This window comes from Phyllostomus discolor, chromosome 1 (genome assembly GCF_004126475.2).
Source record: "Phyllostomus discolor isolate MPI-MPIP mPhyDis1 chromosome 1, mPhyDis1.pri.v3, whole genome shotgun sequence".
Lineage (NCBI taxonomy): Eukaryota > Metazoa > Chordata > Mammalia > Chiroptera > Phyllostomidae > Phyllostomus > Phyllostomus discolor.
In genome coordinates, this window is record NC_040903.2 from 143,274,177 (window position 1) to 143,301,702 (window position 27,526).

At 53.0% G+C, this 27,526-nt stretch overlaps 1 protein-coding gene across 2 annotated transcripts in view; it reads left to right on the forward strand.

The window, feature by feature from the left end:
* The first annotated feature begins 1,265 nt into the window (after positions 1 to 1,265).
* ZFHX2 (zinc finger homeobox 2) overlaps positions 1,266 to 27,526 on the forward strand; it is a 28,217-nt gene continuing 1,956 nt past the window's right edge. The window contains exons 1-9 of one of the 2 annotated variants that reach the window (XM_028506665.2): positions 1,266 to 1,988; positions 15,834 to 17,914; positions 18,115 to 18,632; positions 19,147 to 19,387; positions 20,692 to 20,766; positions 21,190 to 21,248; positions 22,898 to 23,098; positions 23,526 to 23,652; positions 23,821 to 27,318. In XM_028506665.2, coding sequence (XP_028362466.1) covers positions 15,883 to 17,914; positions 18,115 to 18,632; positions 19,147 to 19,387; positions 20,692 to 20,766; positions 21,190 to 21,248; positions 22,898 to 23,098; positions 23,526 to 23,652; positions 23,821 to 27,318 — 6,751 coding nt within the window. In that variant the 5' untranslated portion in view covers positions 1,266 to 1,988; positions 15,834 to 15,882. The remainder of the gene's footprint in view (positions 1,989 to 15,833; positions 17,915 to 18,114; positions 18,633 to 19,146; positions 19,388 to 20,691; positions 20,767 to 21,189; positions 21,249 to 22,897; positions 23,099 to 23,525; positions 23,653 to 23,820; positions 27,319 to 27,526) is intronic. The other variant, XM_036030142.1, reaches the window with a different exon arrangement.

A 27,526-nucleotide genomic window follows, 5' to 3' on the forward strand; every position in this document is an offset into this window, starting at 1 on the left:
TCACTGAATTTCCAATGGTCCCTGAGCAGGCTTTGTCAGAAAGAGGAGAAATACTCATGGTCATTTAAAATACAGGAAGACATGAGGGTGGTCCTTTGACTGCTTTGGGAGGCAAAGTCAGGAACCCTCCTTTTCCCTGGAGGAGTCAATGTACGTCTGTCCCTCTGGATGTGGTAGCTTGCTGAGGAGCAGTGGTTCTTACCAATTGCCGGACTCCTTTCTAAATGATTGGTGAGAAATGCCAGCTTCTCAACATCTGTCCTGACCTTAGAACATTTCTGAAAACAAATGACCCATGGTAAGTATTGTGAGGAGGACACTGGTTTACAGACGTGGTATTTTAAATTTGGGATGTCTTGGATGCACCGCCCCGCCCCATGCAATGACAAGGACCAATGGGCAGCGAGGGGAGGGACCCCACCCACTGGCTTGCTTTTCCATTTGTCTTTCGCTTTTCAGTTTTGTTGTCCAGGGGAAGAAGACGTAATCTCTTCACTGAATTATAAAACCCAATCCCAGTGGACAGAGGCAGCAGTTTAATGGAAAGGAAAGACCAGACTTCCGAGCCAGACAGATCTGGGATTAACTTCCAGCTTCACTTTTTGGTGTTTGGCTTTGGGCAAGCTACTCCACCTCCCTAAATCTCTATTTTCTATTTGGCAAAATGTGGACTGCCTCACAGTCTATGTGTGAGGATTCAATGACAAACTGTCACATAGAAGAGATTCCAAATGTTAGTTTCTCCTTTATTTTTACTTATGAACTCCAGGGTTTTTCTTTTCTTTTTTAAGAAAAGTAGGCTATAGCAGCAAATGTGAGCTCTGGAGCCAGACAATTGAAGTTTGAGTCCTGGCTCTGTCACATATTGATCCACCGTGTGACCTTGGGCCAGTTAATTAACTTGTTTGTGCCATAGTTTCCTCAACTGTAAAATGGGGACTGGTTGTAAGGATTAAATAAATTAATATATGTAATAGTGCTTGGAACTGTCCCTGTGCACTCCATAAATCTTAGCAGTTATTGTTATTATAATATAGTAGAATTTATGAGTTGATAAGCTGAAGATGAGCCCAAGAAGCCAGAATGCCCCCTCCCCCCAACTCTGGGCATTCTGTGTGTGACCGCGTGGAGGAGGGGAGAGTGCTCAGAGACTTCAGAGTAATTGCTGTAAAAGAGAAGGTTCTAGTACCCAGTTGGGAGGAAGGAGGACTAATAAGGCAGGAAGAAGGGAGTGGAAAAAACAGAGGTCTCGGGCGGCTCTGGGAAGCTGATAGAAGCCAGGGCTTGCTCTTCAGATGACTTAAAACACACATATGGTTTCTGTAGGCAGAAAGAAGTGGAGGAGCCTGTCTTCTTTGCAGTCACGTGCTTGGACCTGGCGACAGAGTCTGGATGGACGGCGGTGGGTTGGAGTGCAGCCCACGATTCAGCGAGGCTGTGGGATTCGGCGCGGGCTAGTGGGCGGGCGGTGGCGGACGGACTACAACTCCCGGCACTCACCACGGCAGGCGGGCCGCTGCACCTGCTCAGTGGGGCCGCCCCGGGCGCCTGGGTATTGATTATTCCATTGTGTGGGACGCCTCGGTTCCAGCCAGTGAAAGAGGCGGAGGAGTAAGGGCGAGGAGGAGTAGGAGAAGGAGGAGGAGGTGGGCGAGGAGGAGGAGAAGGAGGAGGAGGAGGCAGGGAGCGAGCGAGTGCCCTGGGTGAATCAATGGAAAGCCCCTCACGAAGCCGGGAAAACACTTCAGCCGCAGCCAAATAGCATTGATTATTTTCCTTCACTTCCCTCACCGCCGTGAATTTATTTATTTATTTTTTCCATCTCCGTCCCCGACGCCCCGGAGTGAGCGCTGGAGGGAGGGAGGAGGAGGGGGAAAAAAGGAATCAACACATCGGAGAAGTCCCTTCCAAGAGCCGCCCCCTCCCCTCCCCGCCTCGCGCTGCTCAGCGGCCGCGGTTCGACTCCCGTCCCTGCTTCCAGCTGAGGTGTAAGTGCATCGATTTCCGATGCTGCTGGGTTGTGTTTTTTTTTTTTTTTCTCCTCTCCCTCTCTTCTTCTTTTCCTTGCTCTTTGGAAGCTGGAGACGGAGGGGAGAGGAGGCGCGCCGAGACTGCCGCTGGAGGGCACGCAGAGGGACGGGAAGGGGCTGGGGGAGGGGACACGGACGGACCGACGGACACAGACCTGGAGCTTGTGAAGAAGGAGGGGCAGGGGTGGGGGAGGGAGAGGGCTTGCCAAGGGGATGGGGAAGAGAGGTGCAGGGTGGAGGAGAGACGGGAAAGGAAAGGTTTAGAGGCTGGACTGGGAGCCAGCCGGACAGACGGAGGGTAACGAGAGCCTAGACGGACCGCGCGGAGCTGTGTGGGGAGCAGGGATCCCGGAGGGAAGGGGAGGCTGGGTGAGTGTGAGGGCTCGGAGATGTCAGCCCGGAGGGGCCTGAGTCTCGGTGGCCCCCCGCCGGCCGCGGGATGGGGAGAAACCGCGGCTGGCGGGCAGGCTGATGGATGGGCTAGCGCGCTGTGGGTGGGGGTGGGTAGGAGGGGATGTGGATACCCTTAATCTTCGATCTTCATGTGTGTGTGTGTTTGGGAAAGGTGCGAGGTGAGGGGAGGCCACTGCTCCATTCAAGGTGAAGTGTGTCTCTCCTGGTCCCCTAAGTCTCCATTCGCTCTCTCTGCCCCTCTCTCTGAGTAGCCCTATCATTTTTGAGCACTTGACCTCGCGTGCCTGTAACCCAGCTGATCCCTACCCATGTGTCCCTGCCTCTCGATTTTGCCATTCTTCACCTCATTCATTCTCCCCACCCATTTCTCTCTGGGTCTCTATGTCAGTCTCCGCATGTGATTTTCCCCATCCAAGTGATCCTCTCTTCCTGTGTGTTCCTGTCACTTTATGTCATGCCTTGGCTGCCTGACTCTTCTTCCCGTCTAGGACTACATGCACTCTCCTTCAGGGTCTCCATGGATTTTTCTGGCCTTTACAGGCTACTTTGGAGTTTGCTTATCAGTCATGACTGTGGTGGTCTCTGGTCAGGGGCCTGGGAGAGTCAAGGGATGGAGCAGACATGTCCCCCGCAAGGACTCCAGTGTCCTTTCAGCACGGCCAGGACAGCCTCCAGTTCCACCTTCACTGGGAAGCTTTGGAACTTGCTAGCATTGTTGACTGTCCTCTCTGCCATGTGCTTCTCTCTCCCACCAGGACCTCACCTCTGGTCTCCTGTCATCTGCCTCTCCCAGAGCTCCCCACCACAGACCTCTTGCTGACTTGATTTTCCTCTCTGCCCTCACTTTATCATTGTTTATTTTTTCATTTCCCCATTTTGTTTTACCCCTTTTCTCCATCCCTGGCTCTCATGATCTCCCTTGTCTGTTCTCCACCTTTGTTCCCATAATTTGTGGTCTTTCTACCTTTCCTCTTTGGTTACCCTAAATTCCTTTGATCTCATCCTCTCACCCAGCATTTTAATTCCAGCTGCAGAAGGTACCAGAGAGGAAGGGTCTGGGAGAGGTTGGGAGTATGCTTTCTGAAGGCACATAAACAGGCCAAGAAATCAATTTAATGGGTTTCCGAGGGCGTATAACCCCTTTGCCAGTCGGTGCCATTATGTCTGTTAACTGTCAACTGTGATTTTGGAAGGGGGCATTCTCTAGGACTCTGGGCTCCACCCTGTTTGGTCGCCCCTTGGTCTTCAGTTTATTCTAGTGGCTTCTTCGCCTTCCAGTTCTTCAGCCTGCAGTCCTGGTATTATCATATTTGGGTTCAGCATGATTTCTTTGGGAGTCAGTTTTCATTAGCGTGACAAAAGCTATCTTATGCACGGGGCTAGATTCATTCAACCTAAAGAATGGGAAAGGTGGATAGAGAGCCTGGAAAGTTTACCTCATTTTAAGCCTGTCACTGTTTTTCCAGATATCCTGAGCTTGGAAGGGTAAAAGAGGGAGGTAGATATGGACAGAAGATGGAAGATTTCAGAGATGAATAGATTTACAGAAAGGAAGGAGAGGCTGGCTGCAATAGATGCGTGGGGTAGAGAAATGCATGCCATGAGGACCAGGCAAAGGAAAGGAAGAAATCCTTGCAGAATGAGAAGCAGGGGAGGAACCAAGGGATTATTAATGAAAAACTAGGAGAATGAAATTAAAAAATAATTTAATAGTGATACAGAAGGAAAGAGGGAGAGAAATAATAGAATATTCCTGAAGAGGAGTTAAACAGAAAAAGCAATATGAAATGAATACAATGGTAAAGTGGGGGAAGGGAGGAACTGGAGAATGAGTGTGGTACAAAGAAGGTAAACGGAAGGCAAACAAGGAGTGCTGGAGCAGATCAGAGCTATACAGAGGGGGAAAGAGGAGAGGGTGAGGTATCAAAGGAAACAAATGCCTCTGGTGTGAGGACACAGCACGGAGACAGTGCTGCAGGAGGGGTGATTTGGAAAGAAGGCAGAGCAGAAATACCACTGGGCTAAGCCCCAAAAGAGAGAGAGATGCCAAAGGAGAGGGAGAGAGAGCATACAGAGCTATCTGGTAAAGCGAAATGGAGAGAGAGCCTCACAAGCATTCATTCCTTTGGCCAAATCATTCAATATCCCACCAAAGGCCTTTGCATTTCATTCCCAAGCAAAGAGATGAAGAAGTAGAATTCCTATTTACTTTAGCTGACAGGAACTTGAATCTTTCTAGCCCCTTGAGAACCAAAGACCTCAAGCCTCTGATGTCATAAATTGTTAGCGTTGCCTTGGCAACCTGACAGGGTTCCTCCCTCCATGATGTCAGAGCAGTTGGTGTTACCTTGAAACCCACAGAGGAACAACTTGCTGCTTTGCTGGGGAGTTGTACATTAACTGGTCTGGGGCCTGAGTCAAATCTGTAGGATTTCTGGGTCTGGTAGCTTGACCTGCCTTCCTGGAGGTGTTCCAAGCTCAGAATGAGGTCTTGTTTGTGAGTGCCTGAGGTTTGCTAGGGTTTGCGGGAGCAAGGGGAAGGAACCTAGGGAGACAGGAACATGGAGAATGGGATGGTCGGACTGAAAGGCAGGCAAAGAAGAGAACTGAAAATGGCAGTTACCGTATGTGAAATAAAGGCTTTGTGAGCAGGGAGGAGACATACCAAAAATGTAAAATCCACTCTTTGGGTTTAGGAATGGAGACTGAAGCTGGATATAGAGAAGAGCAGGGATCAGAGCTAAGTGAGGTGTAAACTGAATAGAGAAGAGGGAAGGGTTCTGAATTGGGGGGGGGGGGGCATGGTGGAATTTGTAGGGAAAAAGGAAAAAAATGGGACTCTTGAGTCAGATGCACATAGCTGTCGGTGAGAGACCCCGGGTTAGTCCTGATGGCTATATGAGCAGGAGCTGCGTCTGGCTAGTTTCTGTTTTCCAGCACCTAGGGTGGTGTCTGTCACACAGAAGATGCCCAGTAAATGTCTGCTGATCAAATGTTGACTTGATAGGAAGAGAGGCTAAGGGAAAGTCTCTCGTCTTCCTCTCACCCCACCCTTCAGGCCTATGTCTGTGTAATGGGCAAGCTGGGAAATCAGAGACTGGAGGAAGGGGCTGGAGGAGAGTGAACTGAGCAACAGCGAGACTCGAGAGGGCCGGCTGGGTTCAGGGCACACTTGGAGGCAGCCAGGGTGGACTCTAAGCGCTGATCTGGGGAGTCATTGTAGGAATAATGGGAGAAAAACATGAATGAACAGTCTTAGGAGCCCAAGAGGAAGATGCTGAGGAGGGTAGAGAAAGGTGGTTTGCAGAAAAGATTGAGAGTTATTTCCAAAGACGGAGTCGGCAGATTTACATTCGGAGTTGCATCCCCACCCCACCCCACCCCCAGTCATGAAACCACAGTTGAATGGGTCATGCCCATGTTTATACATTGGTCACAAATAAAGGGTTCATAAATCACCACCAGGCCCATCCTAAACACCCTGCTCTAATTCAGGCAATTACAAGGAAGTCATTGTTGGCTTGGGCCGAAATACAGAAAGAAGCACAGACCTGGATGTAAGGAGCCCTGTGAGGGATGGGTTTGACCCAGACTGCCCGCTGCCGAATGAGTTCAGAGGTATCTAGAAGAGCGGAGGCAAAAAATGCAGAGCTCACCACAGCTGGGAGTGAAATCTGTACACCAAGGGGCAGTATAAATACACAGAAGCCCCAGAGAAGAGGAATGTAACTAGTCATTATAACCTGTCCTGTTCCTCTGGTGACCAGTGAAAAAGACCCTGAATGGGTTGAGAAGAGCAGGAAGGAGTGAGTGAGCTGGGAGCCCTAGGGGCTATGATAAGAAAGGCCCGTGAAGCTGGAGAAGGGGCCCATGGGCAGAGGACAGTGGCAGCTGGATGCACTGTCAGCGGCCGCCATGGACTTAAGCAACTCATATTTTGCAGCAGGCGACAGGCTGTCGACACGGCGGTCCTTTACCTCACCGTTAGAAACTCATTTCATTGATTTTTCCATCTTTCTTCTCTGGCTTCTCAGGCATCCCACCACTCACTTTCCCAGAGCCTCTCTGGGGAAAGTCCCAGGGGACACCTGCCCACCCCTCCTCCACCCCAGGCTGGTGAGACAGGGGTAAAAGATTTAGAGGTGCCTTCCAGCCCTCTGAGATAATCCCATTGGCTCTTAGTATCCCCCTCATGTAGGAACCAGTCCAGGAACTCTGTGTATAGTAATCTAGGGTACCCAGTTAAGGGTGACAGGGCAGAGGTTCACCTGCTTTCCTGTCACCAAGCTGTACCACTAGCATGTTAACTGCATACACTTGGAAGAAGACATCTTTTTTTAATTCCTCCTGAGACAGCACCTGTCAAAAATTTTTTTCAAATGAGAGCACAGGAGCTTGCCTCTAGTATTTGGGCAGGAATATGGGATTACATTAAAGCTACAGTTCCAGCCTTAAAATCACAGCAGGGCCACCCGCTGGAACAGTGCTCATTAGCAGGACATAAGTAGCGAGAGCTCTCTTTGGAGAGAAGAGGGTATAGGTATGCAGCATCTGGCCCTGTATTAAATTAGCATGTTGACATGTGGAGTCAGTGAGGCAGGGTGGGTGTGGGTCAGAAGTGTTTACTTCCTGTGTGGGCATTTCCCTAGTGCATCCAGTCACAGCCAAGGACCCTCAGCCTCTCCCTTTGGGGCTGGGATTGGGTTGAAGTTCAAGAGTCAATTGCCAGTCATTTGGCTTCTTAGTGAAGGAGGACAGGGGGTGGGACGGGAGTGTTAGACTGTTTCCCTGAGGAAACAATGGTGTAAATGCCATTTCCAGGCTCAAATTTTTCATTCCTTGTTTTGTTGGTGACCACCCCCCACCTCAGTCTCAAGCCCCGCTCTGTTCTTTTCCTCTGGTCTTGGGAAGCTGTTTCTCTGGAGCTCAGTGTGTGTTGGGTCTTGGATATGAGTCTGGATTCTGCTGCTTCCCCTGACATTGCAGTTGTCTTCCCTTCTATCCAGCTGCTTCCACGTTCTGTGTCACTCGCATACTGTGGTCATGCCTCCTTCCTCCCATCTCCAGCCTTTTCAGGCTATATGGTTTCTGAAACCTAGAGGTAAATCCTGGTGCTTTAGGGAAAGGAGTGCACTTGAGGTTGGGAAGAGGGAAGAAGGGGAAGTCCTAGAAAGAGGGTCAGGGTGGATGGGGCATAGAGGAGTGGGAGAAACCAGACAGGCAGAGGATGAGGAGCGGGAGTCTAAAGTAAAAACCATGTGACTTCCAGCCGTGAGAGCGCCAGAGAGAAGGCCACAATTTTAAATGAAAAAGGGAGAGGGTGGTAGGCTGTGAGGACTGCGAACAAACTGGAAGAGAGGAACCCGGGAGCAGGAGCCCCTGCAGGGAAATGAAGGCCAGGAGGAGGAGGAGGAGTTGTGTTTGTGGGAGAGGCCTAACACAGCATAGGCAGGCAATGGTCTCAGCCGCCTTGTCAGTCCTGAGTTCAAGCTGTGCTGGCTTTGACCCTTGTGGGAGGAACTGAAGTGGCGAATTAACGACAATAATGAAGTCACTGCACCTTGTTTGTCTTTCCTGGTTTCCCTCTTGAGATTTGTCCTTTGGCCAGACGGGGCAACTTGGGGGAGGGGAGGGAGAGCCGCAGAGAAAGGCAGGGGAGGGGCACAGGGTAAGAGAGGGGAAATGGAGACGGGGAGGACAGACAGACCTGCATAAGGAAGAGGGACCGGGGATGGAGGGGAGACACGGGAGATGGAGAAAGAGGAAGGAAGGGGAAAGAACAATGGGGAGCAGGAGAGGGAAGCCTGAAAGGAGAAGCAGAAGAACCGGGGGAAGAAGTGGACTGGGGAAGCTGCGAGCCGGAGGGACTGGACGTGGCCAGGGCTGAAAGCGCTGCAGCTGGTGGGGCCAGGGGGCGGGGCTTCATCTCCATCTCTAATGGCTGTGAAATGAGGTTAGCTCCATTAGAGGCGGTGAGAGTGTAACGAGATCACACTCATTAGAGCTGGGCCATCCCAGTAATTACCACCACCCCAAACACACCCGCACCAGCCGGGCTTTTGAGCACAAACAGGCACGCGGCAGCAAACCAACACTGGACACCCCAAGACACCCCGCGGCTCACCGGAAGCCCAGGGTCCATACTTGGGGCCTGAGAGCCAGCACCTTCCTAACACAGAAGAGGTACTAAGGACAGGGTACCCCCGGCCCTCAGCCACATGCACAATCAAAAAGCAATAAACATACACGTACACCCCAATTCAGGAAATAAGGCATGCGGTTGAATAATTACTGTTTTTATTTATTAATCACATACAAAGTGCCAATCTCAATAATGATCATCTCAGTGGACATAGCTCCATGAGGAACTGTTTCCCATTCTATATTTGGACTTTTAAAAAAAGATTTTATTTATTTTTAGAGAGAGGGGAAGGAAGGGAGAAAGAAAGGGAGAGAAACATTAATGTGCCAGAGACTCGATTGCCTCTTTCACATCCCCAACTGGGGACCTGGCCTCTAACCTGGGCATGTGCCCTCATGGGGAATGGAACCAGCAACCTTTTGGTTTGTAAGCTGGCGCTTTATCCACTGAGCCACACCAGCTAGGGCAAGAATTGGTCTTTAAGAAACCCACCTGGGGTCATTTTTAAGAAGTTTCATAAATGAATGCACATATCATCATCAGTCAAATAACTCAACCTTTGATAATCTGTCTAACCCCAACCCCAAACACACACAATGGCCATGGCCCCTGTATAGACTATGATGTGGGTGGTGCCCACTGGAGTTGTACAAAGCAGTGGGCTTGTTGGGCCCATCTTAAGAAACGGAGACAGCCATCTAACACTTTGAAGCTCAAAGAGTAGCATGACAGTACACTTATGCATAAGGGCAGTGTGACAAACTCAAAGTCTATTCAAAATGCACGCCAGCCAGAGTTTAGAAGCTAACACATTAACCCGAGAGCAGAGTGCAGGCTACCTGAGTCCAGTCTGGACTCTACTTCTTTCCAAGTGTGAGACCTTAAAACATTTTCAACCCATCTGAGTCTGTGTCCATGTTTGTAAAATGGGAATAAGTAGCTGTATCATTTCATCAGACAGTAGTGGAGGATTAGGTGATGTGATGCTTGCAGAGGGCTCAGCACAGTTCCTCACACGTCACAGAGTTCCCTTGTGCCTACTTGAAGCATCTTGCAAGGTGTAAGACAGAGCCTCTTTGCTCCATCCCTCTCACTGGAATACACAACTTGTCCAAATCTGATGTCAAGGCAGCTGGGGCTTCAATATTTACATATGCAGATCAGGATCCAGCACCCTTACCCCCAACCTCTCTACCTCATCCTCTCCCTTCTTCCTCCCTCTGCTCTGCCTTAGCTCTTTACCCTTTATGTCACTCCTTTTCCTGCCATTCTCATTTTCTCTCTTTTGGACAAAATTTATCTTACACAATGTAAGCACTCCCCAAATACTTGTGGGGGAGCGGGAGAGGTTAAATGGAGAGAGAGGTAGAATTAAAATGGAGGGATAAGAGTATCTTTTTTTAAAATATAGAAGGTAAGACTTAGAGACAGAGAAACTTACAGTTTTAAATGCAGGGAGAAGTCATACTAGTTTGGATTAATGCTTTGGATCCAAGCATTAGCTGCTTCTGCACCCAGACGAAGTGTGAGCCTGGGCAAAGCTTTCAATCCCTGCTCTGAGATAATGGGGCATCTCTAGCCCAGCAGTCAGGAGGACCAAATAAGAAATGAAGTCTACTGCTGGGTAGACTAGATTTTTATCCTGCCCACCTAAGGGTCTGCCCTCCAGTGATCTGGGCAGAGATTAGAGCATGAATGCTGGTCAAGAAGGGGCAAGGCAGAAGAACAGTTGTTAGCCAACCTGCAAACACTGTACTCCGCTCTGGGAGGAGACAGCCAGGACGGAAGGAAAAGCCCTGATCCAATTCAACACCCAGTGTATGCACTTGCACAGGTTATTTAGTCTAGTCTTCACCACAGCCAGCAAGGAAGGTATCATTATTCCCATTTTCCCAGATAAGGAAACTAAGATTCTTCTCCATTAGTAACTTACTCAGGTTATGCAGCTGGTGAGTGGGGGGAGTCGGGGTGAATCCAAAGCCCAGGTTCTTCCACTGTTTTGAAATACATAGCTCATCCAGTTAGAATGTGTTTGCTGTTTGTACCAAACTCTCCCCCCTACGCAGGGGGCACACACTCCACCTCTCCTGTTTCTCTTCCCCTCCTCCCCATGGCTGCTTCCCCTTGAAAGCAACAGGTTGAGTCAGAAAGGAGAGAGAGGCAGGGGCAAAGTGAGTGTGGGAGAGAGTGGTGCCTTAGGCAAGAATTTCAGAGTGGGAAGAGAAAAGGTCCTAAAAATTGGCTCTGAGTTAGGGAAGGAAGGTAGACTGAACAACTGGAAGAGTGAAAGGCAAAAATGTTTGGAAGGCTCTAATGTGGGAATCATATGCAAATTTTAAGCTAATGTGTTGGTGCCCTCTGGCAGGCTCTGCTGGGAAGGCCTTTGGCTTGTTGGGTTTGGAAAAATGGAAGGAGAGGGGTTTTTGGTTTTTGTTTTAAGGAGGGGAGCCCTGAGGAGAAAGCCAATCCATCTGTCCCTGTCAGTCCTGTATTCTCCTGAGTGATGTTCCCTCTGTAACCACTAGGGAGCAGTAGTGTTTCTTTTCCTCTCCCAGAGGTGAGAGGGGGCTCCAGAGGGCAGGCTCCTCCCTAGCTTTGCCTCTAGTTCTACCCACCAACCTGAACCCACACCCTGGCCTCCTCTTCGGTGAGGGGCAGAGTCTCTCCTTCCCAAGATCTCATGTTTTCCGTCGTTCCTCCGCATTTGCGCCTTTGGCTTCTATTAATTCGCTGGTTCTGAAGCCCCCCCTTAATCTCCCTGGCTTGTGTGGTCTCAGAGCCCATCTTTTCAGCTGCCCGCAAGTTCACATCAAGTGTTTCTGTCCATCTCATAACATCATCTCAGTAGCTTTCTGAGTCCCTACTGTCCATCATGGAGCCTCCTGGCTCCCTGGCTTCTTCCTGTTCTAAGTACTGTATCTACCCCTGAACAGGGAGCACATATCAAGAAATAGAAACTCTTGACCATCTACTTACTGGGTGCCTTTGTGCCCCCACTTCAGTGATTAGGCAACAGTTCCCTAGCTGAACTTTGAAAGTGGCCTCTTCCACCAGGTGGAAGAGGACAATACCAAAAGCAAGCAAAAACTTTTATTTCTCCATAGCTTTTTCCTCACCCTGTGAGGGCAGGAAGCATTAGAGAGGGACATGGACCGAAGGGACAGCAAGGGCGCTCTAGAGACTCAGGCCTTTTAGGGTAGGAGTTGGAGGGTCCATCCTGGGGGATGACGGCACCCTCAGAACTCCCCACTCTCCCTTGTTCCAGGCCTGCCTCCTCCCATCCCCCTCGGTGGCAGCAGCCTTGTAATTTAAAGCTCTCTCTGTCGCCTCTAATGTGATCCTCTCGTTTTATTGACTCTCTCTGCCGTCTGTGGCGCCCCTTCACATCAATCTCCGTTCTAATCACACCGCCGCCACTGCCTGCTCTGTCTCCCCTCACCCGCTCCTCAAGGGCCCCCCCAGGCTTGCCTTTACCCAGCTTTCCTTCAGACTGCCCGCCAACCTCTACCTTACACCCGATCCACCCTCTTCCTCCTTCCCTCCTCCAGAGGGAAGAATTCCAGAGGCAGGAATGCCAAGGTCTTTGAGGGATTCCCTATCCCTTTCCACTGCTACGATGTGCCCCCAAGGGAGAAAAGAGGCTCTTAAGGAAAGCCCAGAACTAAAGGAGGAATGGCACTGGTCTGAGGGAGAACAGGACTCTAGGTGGGGGGTGACTTTTAAGCTAGTCATCTGGCTCTGCATAATCCCCAGAATGATACTAAACTCAGTTCAAGGTAAAAAGGGCAAAGAACGGTGCATGGAGATTCAGAGAGGAAAGGAAGAAAAGAATGAGGAGGAGGGAAATGGAAGGAGGAAAACAAGTGAAAAAATAATTGCTGCAGTTAAAGGTTTGTAATAAATAGTGGGTGATAGGAGAAGCACTGAGAAGGAAGGGGGCGGGGGAGTTGGGGGGTGCACTGTGGCAGAAATAAATTTGCAATTGAAATTATTTCCTGAAGAGGAGGAGGGGCAGGTTGGGAGGTAGGGAAGAGATTTGCAAGTTTAAACAGCTTCTGACCTACCCCGGGTATTCTGGGTCTCCTACACAGGCTAGCCTAAAGCTAATAAGCTCCTTTGGTTTCTAGCTACGAATCAACTGGGTTCCCCTACCCCACCCCACCCAATCTTGGGAAACTGCAGCTTTGGAGAGAGGATTTGGGGCTTAGGTCTTCCTAGCCCTCTGAAGTTTGATCTACAGTTGTGAGTTGGGGGCCAGAGAGAGGGAGCTGATCGATGTGATAAAGGCAGGATGGGCCAGGGGAGGACAGCACCCACCCTACTCAACCCTCGGTGCCGGGGCCCAGGAGAGGCCCTTCTTGTCCGGCCTCGGTTCTTCCCTCCAGGCGGGGAAAATGGGCACTGGGCCCTGCTTCGAGGGTGGGGGACAGTGGAACGTTAGATCCACACTCACTCATCATCCCCACTCTCCCCCCTGCTCCCCTCACCCACCAAATTCCGTAGGAGGAATACCTTTCTCCCACAACTTCAGGGCTTTTTTTCTGGTCATTTAGGATAGACTCCCCTCCATCTAATTCCTTTACTTTCTTTTTGGTTCTCCCACCCTTTTCATCCACCCTTTGCCCAGGTGCTGATTTGCATTTTCATTACCATGTTGATCCAGTCCCACGTGGAGCCCCTAAAGGACTACTACTTCATGCCTGGCTAGCCCTGCCTCCTGCCCCCCACCTCCCCTCCCTGCTAAGGATGGGGAGAGAATGGGGAACAGGGCCTGAAGGCTGGGTGGGGCCAGAGCAAAACCCATGCCAAGTCCAGGAATCTGGAGGTGAGGGTTAGAGGTGGCCCAAGGAGGGAAGGGCCATACCCCTCATCTCTTCCTTAAAGCACTCTGGCCTGAGAGCGAAAGGTTAAGTCATTAGAGATCTGCTGATTCTAAGAACTGGAAAGGTCGTGGGCCACTTGGGATATTATAAGTATGCGGTGGTGAGGCATGGGATATTGGAGAGGTTGAGGGGACAGGTGTCAAGATAAAAAGGCTGGCACCAGCATGCTGAGGTTTGGGACTTCTTTCTAGTCAGTCAGCCAGAGGGAGCCCAGGAACCCTCATTTCTAGACCTCTGGAGGCTCGTTTTGCCTGTGCTGTGTCTGAGGGACAGTCCAACTGGATGGAGAAGCCCAGCCCACAGCTTTGGATACAGCTCTGCCCTGCCAGTCCTTTACTGGCTTCGCCACCCAGAGCTGAGTGACCATTAGCAGCCTACTGCACCTGTTTCTTGGCTGCCTCACTTGTCAAGTAAGGTTGTTGTGAGATTAAATGAGGTGATGTAAAGCATTTAGCACAGTGCCAGGACCAACCTTAATAGCTGTTGCTAATAGCTATTGTTGCTATTGCTACTATATTGTTACTATTAATACCTTTTGTATCTTTGGGGAAGCTAATCACATAAGAACAGTTATCTTTCAGCTGGCCAGGGGAACTCTCACCAATTCCGCACACTTGTGACCAGAGATAGGTCTGGCAGGTGTCTGCAAGCATCATGGTGCCTACAGGCCCATGGAAATTTCACTGTAGCCTCTCTGGAAAGAAGACCTTGACTGAGGGAAATGACCCCTTCAGTGCTTAGAAAATCTGAGGGTCTTTCCCAGAGCTCATTCATTCAGTAGACATGTATTGACTATGAGGCAGCCATCTTTCTCAGTGCTAGCGATAAGGGAGTGAATAAAGCAGACAGTTCCTGCTCTCATGGAACTTCCCTTCTAGGAGGGAGAAATCAGTAAAGCAGAAATACCAGGTGGTATAAAATTCCTAAGAAAGTAACCTCCCAAGGTTGTTTAGCTTCTGTAGAGAGGAAAAGCCTGTTGGCTATATTTGAGCAGAGACCTGAATGACAAGGAACCACCAGGCAGAGGTCAGGGAAGAGCATTCCAGGCAGAGGAAACAGCTTGGGCAAGGCTCTAAGGCAGACATGAACTCGGTGTGTTTGAGCAACAAGAACGCCAGTGGGCTAGGGATGGCCAGCCAAACGGCAGTGTGGAGAACATAGAAGCAGGCATCAGATCAGATAGACCCTTTTGCAAATACGGGGAAGGAGTCTAGATTTTATCCACAAGGCAGTGAGAAATCATTGATGGGTTTTAAGCAGAATATAGTATGATTTACATTTTATTTATTTATTTTTAAAGAGAGGGCAAGGGAGGAGAAAAGGGAAAGAAACACCGATGTGCAAGAGATACATCAATAGGGGACCTGCTCCGCAACACATGTGCCCTGACTAGGAATCGAACCAGTGACCTTTTGGTTCGCAGGCCAGCACTCAGTCCACTGAGCCACACCAGCCAGGGTCGATTTACATTTTAAAAGATGAATCTCTATGAAGTTTCCTTTAAAACCACACAGGAAAGAGGGGAAATTGGGTAAGGATATATACAAGACTGGCCATGAGTTGGTGACTATTGAGGCAGAGTGATGAGTACAAAAGTACTCTTTATATTTTTGGTTTATATATGTTTGACATTTTTAAAAATATTTTATTTATTTTTACAGAGAGGAAAGGAGGGAGAGAGGGAGGGAGAGAAACATCAGTGTGTGGTTGCCTCTCACAGGCCCCCTACTGGGGACCTGGCCAGCAACTCAGGCATGTGCCCTGACTGGGAATCAAACTAGTGACCCTTTGGTTGGCGGGTCGGCACTCAATCCACTGAGCTACACCAGCCAGGACTATGTTTGACATTTTTCATAACTGAGAATTAAATGAAAACTCATCCTGGTTGCTGGGTAGGAAGAAACTGGATTGGAGGGGCAGTGGTAGAAGTGGGGGCCAAGGGGCTATCCATTGCCATTAGTTCAGGAGAGAGATGAGAATGACTGGGGCTAGGATGGTGCTGGTGTAGACAAAGATAAATGGGGGAAGGGAGGTTCACATGTTTGAGAGGTTGCTGTCAAATTGCATATGGTGGGGCAAAAGAAAACTTTTAGTTTTTAGCCTAAGCAACCAGATAAATGGTGGCACCAAATTCTGAGATAGGAAAGATGGGGAAGAATAATTCAGGGAAGCAATAAAGAGTTCTGATTTTAGACATGTTAAGTTGTAAGACTGTTAGACACTAAGTGAAGCTTCAAGTTGGCAAAGGGGTACCTGAGCCCGGTGCTCAGAGAAGAGAGTGGGACTGGAGTAGCAGGAGAGCTAACTGCCTATGTCTCCCCTGCTACCTCTGACAGCACCGCCTTCTCTGTGTTTCCCCTACAGGGTACTGGCTGTCACGCTGAAATGAACCCCCAGCACTCCTCCGTCTGCCATGGCCACCCTTAGCGCATCCTCTACTGCTGGCACCACCCCACCCCCTGGGCACAATGCCCAGTCTCTGCCTCCAAACATCTCCGCCCCTGGCACCCCCCCTAATCCTGTCACCAAAGATCCCCCTGCTGCCTCTTCGACCTCTGAGAGCATGAGGCCCTCGGAGCCAGGGGGACAGCCCCTGGAGTCAGGTTGTGGCCTCGTCCCACCAAAGGAGATTGGGGAGCCCCAAGAAGAGCCTGGCTGTGATGGCTTCCCACCAAAGGACCTGGGGGTGGAAGAAGACCAGGAGCAGGAGGAGGGAGAAGGAGGGCTCCCTCCTGTGGACCTAAGTAACCATTTATTCTTCACAGCTGATGGTGAGGCCTGCCTAGTGGCCAAGTTGGCCCTGCCAGGTGGCAGTGAACTGCTGTTACCAAAGGGCTTCCCCTGGGGTGAGGCGGGCATCAAGGAAGAGCCCAGCCTACCCCACCCGCCCCCTGCACACCTCACTGCCCTTCACGTTCAACATGGCTTTGACCCAATCCAAGGCTTTATTTCTTCTGACCAAATTCTGTCCCATGATACCTCAGCGCCATCTCTGGTCGCCTGCGAGGGAAGGGATGGAGCCTTCAGGAGCTACCAGCTAGCTCCAAACCCACCTGGAGATCCCAAAGATGGCCCCATCGGGAGCAGGCGGGGAGACCACAGGGCACTGTTCTGGCTCTGCCTCCTGTGCCGCCTGGGTTTCAGCCGGCTCCAGGCCTTTATGGGTCATACGCAGTCTCATGGGGTGAAGTTAACCCCTGCTCAACACCAGGGCCTGCCGGGCAACCCAGCTGTGCTCCAGGAAGGGGACGAGGGTTGCATGGCCCTTCTAAGCTTTCTGGAACCAAAACCACCTGCTCCACCTTCAGAAATACCCCTGGACAACAGCGGCACAATGAACCTGGAGGCGATTGCAGTCCAGACAGAGGAAGGCCCCCCTGCGGCAGAAACCCAGGCCCTTGTACTCCCCGCAGAAGAAATGGCCCCCAGTCCACCCTCCCCATCCACAACCCCAGCCATCTGGGACCCCAGCCCAACCCAAGCCAAAGAATTGCCAATGGCAGCAGGTGAGGCAGGGCCAGATTGGTTCCCCGAGGGCCAAGAAGAGGATGGAGGGCTCTGCCCCCCACTCAACCAAAGCTCACCCACCTCCAAGGAGGGGGGCACTCTCCCCGCCCCAGTGGGCTCTCCCGAAGACCCCAGTGACCCACCCCAGCCATACCGCCTAGCTGATGACTACACCCCAGCCCCTGCAGCCTTCCAGGGCCTCAGCCTGTCTAGCCACATGTCTCTGCTACACTCACGCAACTCCTGCAAGACACTCAAGTGTCCCAAGTGCAACTGGCACTACAAGTACCAGCAGACCCTGGATGTGCACATGCGGGAAAAACACCCTGAGAGCAACAGTCACTGCAGCTACTGCAGTGCTGGGGGGGCCCACCCCCGCCTCGCACGGGGAGAGAGTTATAACTGTGGCTACAAGCCCTATCGCTGTGACATCTGCAACTATTCCACCACCACCAAGGGCAACCTCAGCATCCACATGCAGTCTGACAAGCACCTGGCCAACTTGCAGGGCTTCCAGGCTGGGCCTGGTGGGCAGGGAAGCCCCCCAGAGGCATCGCTCCCACCCTCCGCAGGAGATAAGGAACCCAAGACCAAATCATCCTGGCAGTGCAAGGTGTGCAGCTACGAGACCAACATCTCTCGAAACCTGCGCATCCACATGACCTCTGAGAAGCACATGCAGAATGTCCTCATGCTCCACCAGGGGCTGCCGCTGGGCCTGCCACCTGGGCTGGTGGGGCCAGGCCCTCCGCCCCCAGGAGGGGCTGCCCCTGCCACTCCCCCTGAACTCTTCCAGTACTTTGGGCCACAGGCCCTAGGGCAGCCCCAGGCTCCCTTACCTGGCCCTGGGCTGAGACCAGACAAACCCCTGGAAGCCCAGCTGCTTCTCAACGGCTTCCACCACCTTGGAGCGCCTGCCCGCAAGTTCCCCACACCTGGTAAGCTCCATAGGCTCTGCTTCTGTCCCCATTCCAGGGCCAAACTCCATTCCCTGCGCTCTTCCCAAGGGCCAGCCCCCCACTTAGGTAACCCCAGTGCCCTCAGCACTGTCCTCATTTACCCACCACCCACATTCCCACAGACCAAATGGACCCTGCTCCGCTCCTTCTCGGGCCACTAACCCATCTCTGTCCCCTAGCCCCTGGCAGCCTCTCCCCGGACACCCACCTGCCTCAAAGTCAGCTTCTGGGCTCCTTGTCCGATGGTCTGCCCACCTCGCCACCCCCAGACGACAGCCCATCCCTGAAGGTGTTCCGCTGCCTTGTGTGCCAGGCCTTCAGCACGGACAACCTGGAGCTGCTGCTCTACCACTGCAGTGTGGGCCGCAGTCTGCCAGAGGCTGAATGGAAGGAGGTGGCTGGGGACACCCACCGCTGCAAGCTCTGCTGCTATAGCACCCAGCTCAAGGCCAATTTCCAGCTCCACCTCAAGACTGACAAACACGCTCAGAAGTACCAGCTGGCAGCCCACCTGAGGGAGGGGGGTGGGGCCATGGGCACCCCTTCCCCCATGTCCCTGGGAGATGGAACTCCTTATGGGTCTGTGCTCCCCTTGCACCTGCGCTGTAACATCTGTGACTTTGAGTCCAACAGCAAGGAGAAGATGCAGCTGCACATCCGGGGTGCAGCCCATGAAGAAAACAGCCAGGTCTATAAGGTGAGGGGCAGGAGGGCCTGGGGTTTGAAGGGCAGAGCAGACAGCCCCCAGGGAGAGGGCAGAGGAGATGGGGATGAATAGGCAGAATGGGAAAGTGATGGAAAAAAAAACCCAGGTGGCAGAATTGGAGAAAAGGGTACATATGCACCAAGGCAATACACTAGTCAGGAAAAAAGATGCTGAGAAAAAGACCACAGATGATGGACTCAGATGAAGTGAATCCAGTACTTTATTCAGCTTTTTTGGTATTTGGGGCTCAAGGGTGGAATCTGCCTCTGCTCAGTCCATCTTATCACCAGAAGATTGAGAACAGAACCAGATTCCATTCACAAACTAGGAGAGACCCAGGATGAGTAGGAAGAAAAGAAGATTGGGGAGAAAAAGCTGTAATATTCCGATGGCCTTAGGAAAGAATAGAGGGGCTTGGAAGCTCCCTTGGGGAAGGCAAAGGAGTCCCCCAAGATTTGGAGGCATCTGTTCCTGCTGGGCCTGAGCAGTCTTTCTATTTTTCCAGTTTCTGCTGGAGATGGAGGGGGCAGCGGCAGGGGCAGAGCTGGGGCTGTTCCGCTGCCTGCTTTGTGCCTGGGAGACACCCTCCCGCCTGGCAGTGCTGCAGCACCTGCGAGCACCGGCCCACCGCGATGCCCAGGCTCAGCGGCGACTGCAGCTGCTACAGAGTGGCCCGGCAGCCGAGGAAGGGCTCTCAGCTCTTCAGAGCATCCTGAGCTTCAGCCATGGGCAGCTCCGGACTCCAGGTGAGAACCAGGAGACTGGAGGGGAAGGGCTGGGCAGGGAGAGCAGTTGGCACGGGAGCCAGGGGGCTGATGAGAAAGTTATACAAGGAAGGAGGCACCAATCTGAGGGCACTCAGTAGCAGGTGGAAAGTTGCTGTGAAGGAGTGACAAATCTGGATTTCGGGAACAGTGGGGTGGCCATAGTGAAGGGGGGAACAAGAGGTTGTTGGAGGGAGGAGGCAGAAAAGGGCAGGAAATTTGCTGGGTGGACAAAAGAGAACAGGAAGAGAGATGAAGAAGTCACCGGGTGATTCCAAGTAGTGACCAGTGTCCTAGCAAATCCATGTGGGAGGTGGGCGGGAGCTGCTCAGGAAGGACAGAGAGGCAGAAAGAAAAGAGTGGTCCAGGACATATTAGAAACTGATGGGAGCCGTGAGCCTGGACTGAAGGCAGCACAGATGGGAAGCCCTTGACAAGCTCCCCAGTCTTTCCTGTCTCCTCAGAGGTCTTCAGCCTGAAGTCTGGGCTCAGGGTCCCCCTTAGGCGGCTCAGGTTGTACCTGCAGAAACTGGGAAGGGCCCACCAGGCACCATTGATCAGAGGGTCCAGGAGAAGGGCCTGGGAGGAGCTGTCAGGGGTGGGCACAGGTATCTGGGCTTCACAGAGGCCAGTGGTAGGTGAGGGTGAGGGCACAGGCAGCAGAAACCAGGAACAGAAAGCATTGACTGGTGCTAATTGAATTGCCAATATGCTGGCTGGAGTTAAGTGCCAGAGGGGCCCAGATCAATAGCTAACGATCCTGGCGCAAGGCTGAATGGAGTTAAGGAACTTTAACACTTTAATTAGGCCGCCACCGAAAATAAATTCCTACACATCTGTCAATTCTTAGTTGAGTGGTAATCTCCTCTCACAGTTAAACCAGCCGCCTCCTGCTCTCCCCAGCTGCTTCCATCCGACCTCACCTTCCTTCTTCAGCGCCCCTCGCTCCACATTTCTGGGCTCCTGGCCTCCAGGATCAGTCAACACAAGGAGCCGAGTTTGGTCCTGTTTCTGTCACCTTCCACTGAGCCACTCCAACCAGGGCTGTTTGCTCATCTCTAAGTGACAGGGGCTGGACTGCCAGAGATAATTTCTTAGGCCCTACCAATTCTAACACTAATTTTTCCCCTTGTTCTCTGTATTTCTTTTTGTCTCCCCGGCCTGTTGATTCATCCATCCGTTTTCTTTCTCATTGACTGGCTGCTTGCACTGCTTTCTCTGCCCTGTCTCCTCCCATTCCTGATGCTTCATCCTTGTTAAGCTGACTCTCTCCTCATTCTACACAGGGAAGGTTCCTGTTACCCCCTCAGCTGAGCCACCCACCCCTGAGAAAGATGCCCAGAACAAGACAGAACAATTGGGTGAGTTGCTCATCTGGTTCATTTCCCTCCATCCCTTGCCCTCCACATCCCCAATCCTAATACATTCTGAGATGCTCATGGGACCTTGCAATAATCCAGACACCCAGCAAGGCCTGTGATAAAGGAACCGACGTGATCAAAAAAGGACACAGAGGAGAGGGAGAGCCACAGAAGCTGGGTGCTCCTGTTCTCTTTGAGGACCCTAACCTGGCCATCCCTCTAACCTGGGAACAGCCCTGCTGAGCCAGTCTCCCTCACTGTTCGGTGTAGTCCTGTACTTTCCTGCCCTTCCTCCCTTCTCCCAGAGCCCAACCCCCTACCCTGGAAGCTCTGTGCTACAAATCAGGTCATCTTAAGAGCTGGGGGTCTGTGAAAGGAAGAGGGAGGTCTGTACAGTCTCTCAGTCTCTCCTTTCATCTTCAGCTTCTGAAGAGGCAGAGAACAAGACTGGCCTCCCTGGAGACAGTGCCAGCCAGACCACGGTCAGAACTGGGGTAACTGGGAAGAGCTGGGGCGGGGGGTCTAGTTTTCCTGAGATCTGTTCATATTCTAAAGGCTGAAATTCTAATCAGCAGAGCTTTACAGAGATTTCAGACCAAACAAAGGCAGACCTAATTTTGTCATGCTTGTGACTTACTGCACTCAGAATACAACATTTAAGAAATTCCACCTAGGCCCAGTTATGGGTGTTTAGCACTGACAGGGGCCAGAGCTGGTCCCCAGGGGTGGAGTGCAGGGGAGATGACAGGAAGGGACTCTGAAAGTAAAGGTAAAGAGAGAAACTGTATTGAAGACAGGAAAGACTGCAGTGAAGAGAGGAGGAAAGAAGTGAAGACATGAAGAGGAAAGGCAAAAACAAAAAACTAGTTACTGCCCAGCTCTTTATTTGCTCTGAGCAGAAAGACAACTAGATGTGGATGTTCCTGTCCTCCAGAAAGCCCTGAGCCTGGGCAGAAGTGTCCTGGCACCTCCTCCCTGAGAGTAGAGGCACTGACCCTGATGATTCACCCAGACAGCTACCTCTGCAAATCTCTAAGTCTCCAGGACCCAGGCCTCTGCCTGACCTAGCCACACCCCAGGAGTTCAACTCTGTGTGTGGCCTGAAAATGTTGATTTTGAGGGGACTCCCAGACTTTGGTCTTGAGGTACCATCCTGTGCCTCACAGTTCTCCAAACTGGACTGCAATGTGCAGTATTTTTTATGTCTGTCTTCCTGCAAACTGCTGCAGTAATGGCTTATATGCTCAGCTTTCTACTTCCTAACTCCTGTTCCCACAGCAGACCTACTCCAGATGTCTGCTCCTAGGCCTAGGTGCACTGAGATAAGCATCCCCTTCCTGGCACGCAGGCCGGGACTGATGGCACAGGGGGCAGGAAAAGGGAATGAGCCAGGGAGACAAAGCAGGCTGGAGGTCAGGCAGTCAAGTGAGTAAGGCGGGAACAGAGCGTCTCCTTCAAGGCCCCACCCAGGCTCCCCAGTGCCACCCTCCAGAGGTGTGGGTGGGAATGCGCTAACAGAGCCAGGTCAAAATTTTTTAAACCACTGGGGGAGCTATGGTGGTTGTTTACATTAAGAAGGGAAGAAAAATGAAAGAAAGAAGGAAAAGAAAGTGGAAACTGCTGAGCCTCTGAGGAAGAATGAGCTGGCTCCTGAACAGAAAGGTAGGGAGGGACCCCACCTGAGGCACTAAGTTCAGGGACCTTGGGGAGGCACGGTGGGCCAGGATGAGGGAGACTCGGGCCAGGAAGTACCAGAGGGAACCAGAGCCATGTCAGGGAGAAGATACAGGCAGTGTGAAGGTGGATAAAGAAAGAAAACGAAATCCTGTGGGGGTAGATCCAGGGTCATACTGTCATCTGGAGAACTGAGGAGGGCAGCAAGGCCAAGGAAAGACAGACAGGCCAGGATGGAGGGGAGAGGGCCAGACAAAGAATGAAGGCAAGTGTCACAGTCCATGGGAAAGGAGGGAGGAGCCAGCTTTCGGGACTGGCTGGGCCCACAGTAGTGCCTTCCTCTTGAGCTCTCCTTTATTGGTAGTGGGGGATTATGCTGTGTCCAGAACCCCAAAGGTTGAGTGATGGTAGGTCCCACGCATCCCTGACACCCCCTCCACTGCCCATCTTCCCTTAGGTATACTGCTGTCCATACTGCAGCTTCCTTAGCCCGGAGTCGGACCAGGTACAGGCTCATGCACTCTCTCAGCATGCAGTGCAACCCACGTACAGGTGTCCACTGTGCCAGGAGCAGCTGGTGGGCCGGCCTGCTCTGCACTTCCACCTTTGCCACCTTCACAATGTGGTGCCTGAGTGTGTTGAGAAGCTACTGCTTGTGGTGAGTACAGGCTGGATAAGGACCCATCCAGGGGACCCTGTCAGGGCCAGGAAGGAGGGGCGAGAGGGGAGGCGGAGGCAGGGGTGTTAGGTGAGGGTGTTGGTGAAGGAAACAGCATTTCACAGATTCGAAGGTGGATTTTAGAGTTGGCGGGAACCTCAGAGTGGAGCTTATCTAGCTGCCTCTACTCGCCTGTGAGGAAGATCAGCATTTCCTTCACTTCCATTAGGTCCTGTAAGAGCTATTCAACAGCAGGCCCGGGCTGCCAGACAGGAGAGGTGCAGCCCAGGCCCTCTCCTTTGTGGGAAAAGCAGAAGTTAGTGGGAGGTTTGTCCAGAGAGGAGGCTGAGCTGTGGAAAGGGGCTGGGCACAGGCACAGGAGTAGCCAGAGGTGGGAGGGAAGTCATCAGGATTTCTTCCATTACAGGCCACAACTGTAGAGATGACATTTATGACCAAAGTGCTGCCTGGGCCCTCTCTCAGCCCTCTGGGGGATGTCCCAGAGCCCCTGGCTACTGGGCCAGAGCCCGCACCCAACAGAGACCAGGTAGCAGGTAAGGAAGAGGATGGCAAACCTCCCAAGGTGGCAGGAAAAGGGGACCTGGGTTCCACAGACCAAGAAGGTCTGAAGGCAACTAAGTCCAGGATAGTTGCTGTACATACTAAGTGGGTGGGGTCTGACTCAAAGTTCACTTCTCACTGCAACTCCTTCTCTCCCCTAGAAGGCCCTCACCTGACCCCAGAAGCCAATCCCAATCCTCTTCCTGAGCCTCCCCTGCCCTCAGCTGAGACCCCAGACAAGCCCACAGGAAGCCCTGACCAAGGCCCCTCTCCAGCCCCATCTCCAGCCCCATCTCCAGCCCCTCGACCTGATGCCCAAGCTGAAGAAATGGCTCCTCCACCCCCTACAGCTGAGGAGGAAGAGGGGACTGCTGGAGAGCCCCGCCCTACAGAAGTAGCTCCAGCTGACTCTCGCCACCCTTTGACCTATCGGAAGACCACTAACTTTGCCCTGGACAAGTTTCTCGACCCTGCCCGGCCCTATAAGTGCACTGTGTGTAAGGAATCCTTCACGCAGAAGAACATCCTCCTGGTCCATTATAACTCAGTCTCCCACCTGCACAAGATGAAGAAGGCTGCCATTGACCCCTCTGGCCCTGCCCGGGGAGAGGCTGGTATAGCGCCTGCCACCCCTGCTGCTACAGACAAGCCCTTTAAGTGCACAGTCTGCCGAGTCTCCTACAACCAGAGCTCTACCCTGGAGATCCACATGCGTTCAGTTCTGCACCAGACTCGCTCACGGGGAGCCAAGACTGATGCCAAGGCTGAGGGGTCAGAGCGTGGCCAGGAAGAGCCCAAAGAAGAGACTGAGGGGGAGGCGGGTACTGAGAAGAAGAGCCCCAATCCCAGTGGCTTCATATCTGGATTGCCCTTCCTGTCCCCTCCTCCCCCTCCCTTGGACCTGCACCGATTCCCAGCCCCACTCTTCACCCCACCAGTCCTGCCCCCCTTCCCTTTGGTGCCCGAATCACTGCTTAAGCTCCAGCAGCAGCAGCTGCTGCTTCCCTTTTACCTCCATGACCTCAAGGTGGGGCCCAAGCTGGCACTAGCTGGGCCTGCACCCCTGCTGTCCCTGCCAGCTGCCACCCCTCCTCCCCCACCCCTACCCCCAAAGGTTGAGCTGACTGAGCAGGAATGGGAGCACCCCTCTGTGGCTGAAGAGGGAACCGAAGCAGGGCCAGCCTCACCCCCACAACCAACACCCAGTGAGGCAGCCCGCACTGCAGCCAAAGCCCTTCTAGAAAACTTCGGCTTTGAGCTGGTGATCCAGTACAATGAAGGGAAACAAGCAGTACCCCCTCCTCCAACCCCACCCCCACCAGAGGCCCTCACGGGTGGGGACAAGCTGGCTTGTGGGGCCTGTGGGAAACTCTTCTCTAACATGCTCATCCTCAAGACACACGAGGAGCATGTCCACCGCCGCTTTCTGCCCTTTGAGGCCCTGAGCCGTTATGCTGCTCAGTTTCGAAAGAGCTATGATAGCCTATACCCGCCCCCTGCAGAGCCCCCCAAACTGCCTGATGGGTCTCTGGACTCACCTGCTCCCCAACTGGGTCCACCCTTCCTGGTGCCAGAGCCTGAGACAGGGGGAGCCCATGGCCCCGAGGAGCGAAGCCGGGCAGGAGGACGCTGGCCCCCAGAGGAGGAAGAACACTCCAGAGGGAATCTTCCTCTCCTAGTGCCTGCAGGCCGCCGATTCTCCAGAACCAAGTTCACTGAGTTCCAGACCCAGGCTCTGCAATCCTTCTTTGAGACCAGTGCCTACCCCAAGGATGGGGAGGTGGAGCGACTTGCAAGTCTCTTGGGCCTGGCTAGCCGTGTGGTGGTAGTGTGGTTCCAAAATGCCCGCCAGAAAGCACGAAAAAATGCCAGCGAGGGGGGGCCTGCACCAACTGCAGGAAGTACTGGGGGAGTCTCTGGCTGCAGGCGCTGCCACGCCACCTTCTCCTGTGTTTTTGAGTTGGTGCGACACCTTAAGAAATGCTATGATGACCAGTCCCCGGAAGAGGAAGAGGAAGAGGCAGAGAGAGGGGAAGAGGAGGAAGAGGTAGAAGAGGAAGATGCAGAGGAGGGACAGGGCCTGGAACCCCCAGCAGAGCCTGAGGGACCATCACCAGAACTTCCAGGCAGGGAAGAGCTGGGCCAAGCAGAAGCAACAAAGCCAGAAGGCAGAGAGCCCGAAGGGAGGGCTCCTCCCTCACCTTCCCCAGTCCACACCTGCGACCAGTGTACCATGTCGTTCCCCAACCAGGACCTCCTGACCAATCATCGCCGACTCCATTTCCTGCCACCAGTGCAGCCCAGCGCTGCCCCCCACCTCCTTGATCTGCCCTTGCTGGTGTTTGGGGAGCGAAACCCCCTGGTGGCAGGCACTCCACCAGTGCCAGGGCCACCCCTCAAACGCAAGCACGAGGATGGCAGTCTGTCCCCCACTGGCAGTGAAGCAGGGGGTGGAGGGGAGGGTGAGCCCCCCAGGGACAAGCGCCTGCGTACGACTATCCTGCCGGAGCAGCTGGAGATCCTGTACCGCTGGTATATGCAGGACTCCAACCCCACACGAAAGATGCTCGACTGCATCTCTGAGGAGGTGGGGCTAAAAAAGCGAGTGGTGCAGGTCTGGTTCCAGAATACTAGGGCCCGAGAAAGGAAAGGCCAATTTCGAAGCACCCCTGGGGGAGTGCCCAATCCTGCAGTCAAGCCCCCTGTCACACCCACTCCTGCACCCTTCTCCAAGTTCAACCTCTTGTTGGGCAAAGTGGATGATGGGACAGGGAGAGAGGCCCCAAAGAGAGAAGCACCTGCTTTTCCCTTCCCTACAGTCACCCCTACTGTGGGGTCCCTGCCTTTCCTTCCTCCTGGGAAAGAGGCTACCGCCCCAACACTAGAGCCACCTCTACCTCTCCCACCTCCTCCTCCCCCTCCTTTACCCCCCAGTGAGGATGAGGGCCCAGAGGAGCCTGCAAAAGCTTCTCCAGAGAGTGAGGCTTGCAGTCCATGTGCAGGGGACCTAAGTGATTCCTCTGCTTCCAGCCTGGCCGAACCAGAGTCCCCTGGGGCTGGAGGGACCAGTGGGGCACCCGGAGGTGGGGCCGGGCTTCCAGATGGAATGGGGCAGCGGCGCTACAGGACCCAGATGAGCAGCCTGCAGCTGAAGATCATGAAAGCCTGCTATGAAGCCTACCGCACCCCCACCATGCAGGAGTGTGAGGTGCTGGGGGAGGAGATTGGGTTGCCCAAAAGAGTCATCCAGGTCTGGTTCCAGAATGCTCGTGCCAAGGAAAAGAAGGCCAAACTGCAGGGGGCAGCAGCTGGTGGGGCTGGGGGCAGCAGTGAGGGCCCCTTGGGAGCCCAGCGCACCGACTGCCCCTACTGTGATGTCAAGTATGACTTCTATGTCTCTTGCCGAGGCCATCTCTTTTCCCGCCAGCACCTGGCCAAACTCAAGGAGGCAGTCCGAGTCCAGCTAAAGAGTGAAAACAAGTGCTACGACTTGGCCCCAGCACCTGAGGCATCCCAGGTTTCCAAGGCCCCACCTGCCAATACACCTGCCTCTATGCCCCTTGGGGCTGCCCCAGCCCTGCCTCGCCTGGCCCCAGTTCTCTTGTCCAGCCCAGCTCTGGCCCAGCCTCCACTGGGCAGCTTAGCTCCTTTTAATTCAGGTGAGTAGAAGGTTGGGAGGAGCTGGAATTCAGAGAACATTTCCCTCTAATGTCCCTTTTCCTTTTTGACTCTTCCCATCTCCAGTCTCCTGTGGCCTGCCTTTGTTCCAGGCTCTTGGGGGAAAGAAGGGAGGGGAGGGAGCACAGAGGCTAGATGGTGGGAATGGGTGAATGAGGCTGGAGGTGGCCTAGAGCAGGAAGGACGAGG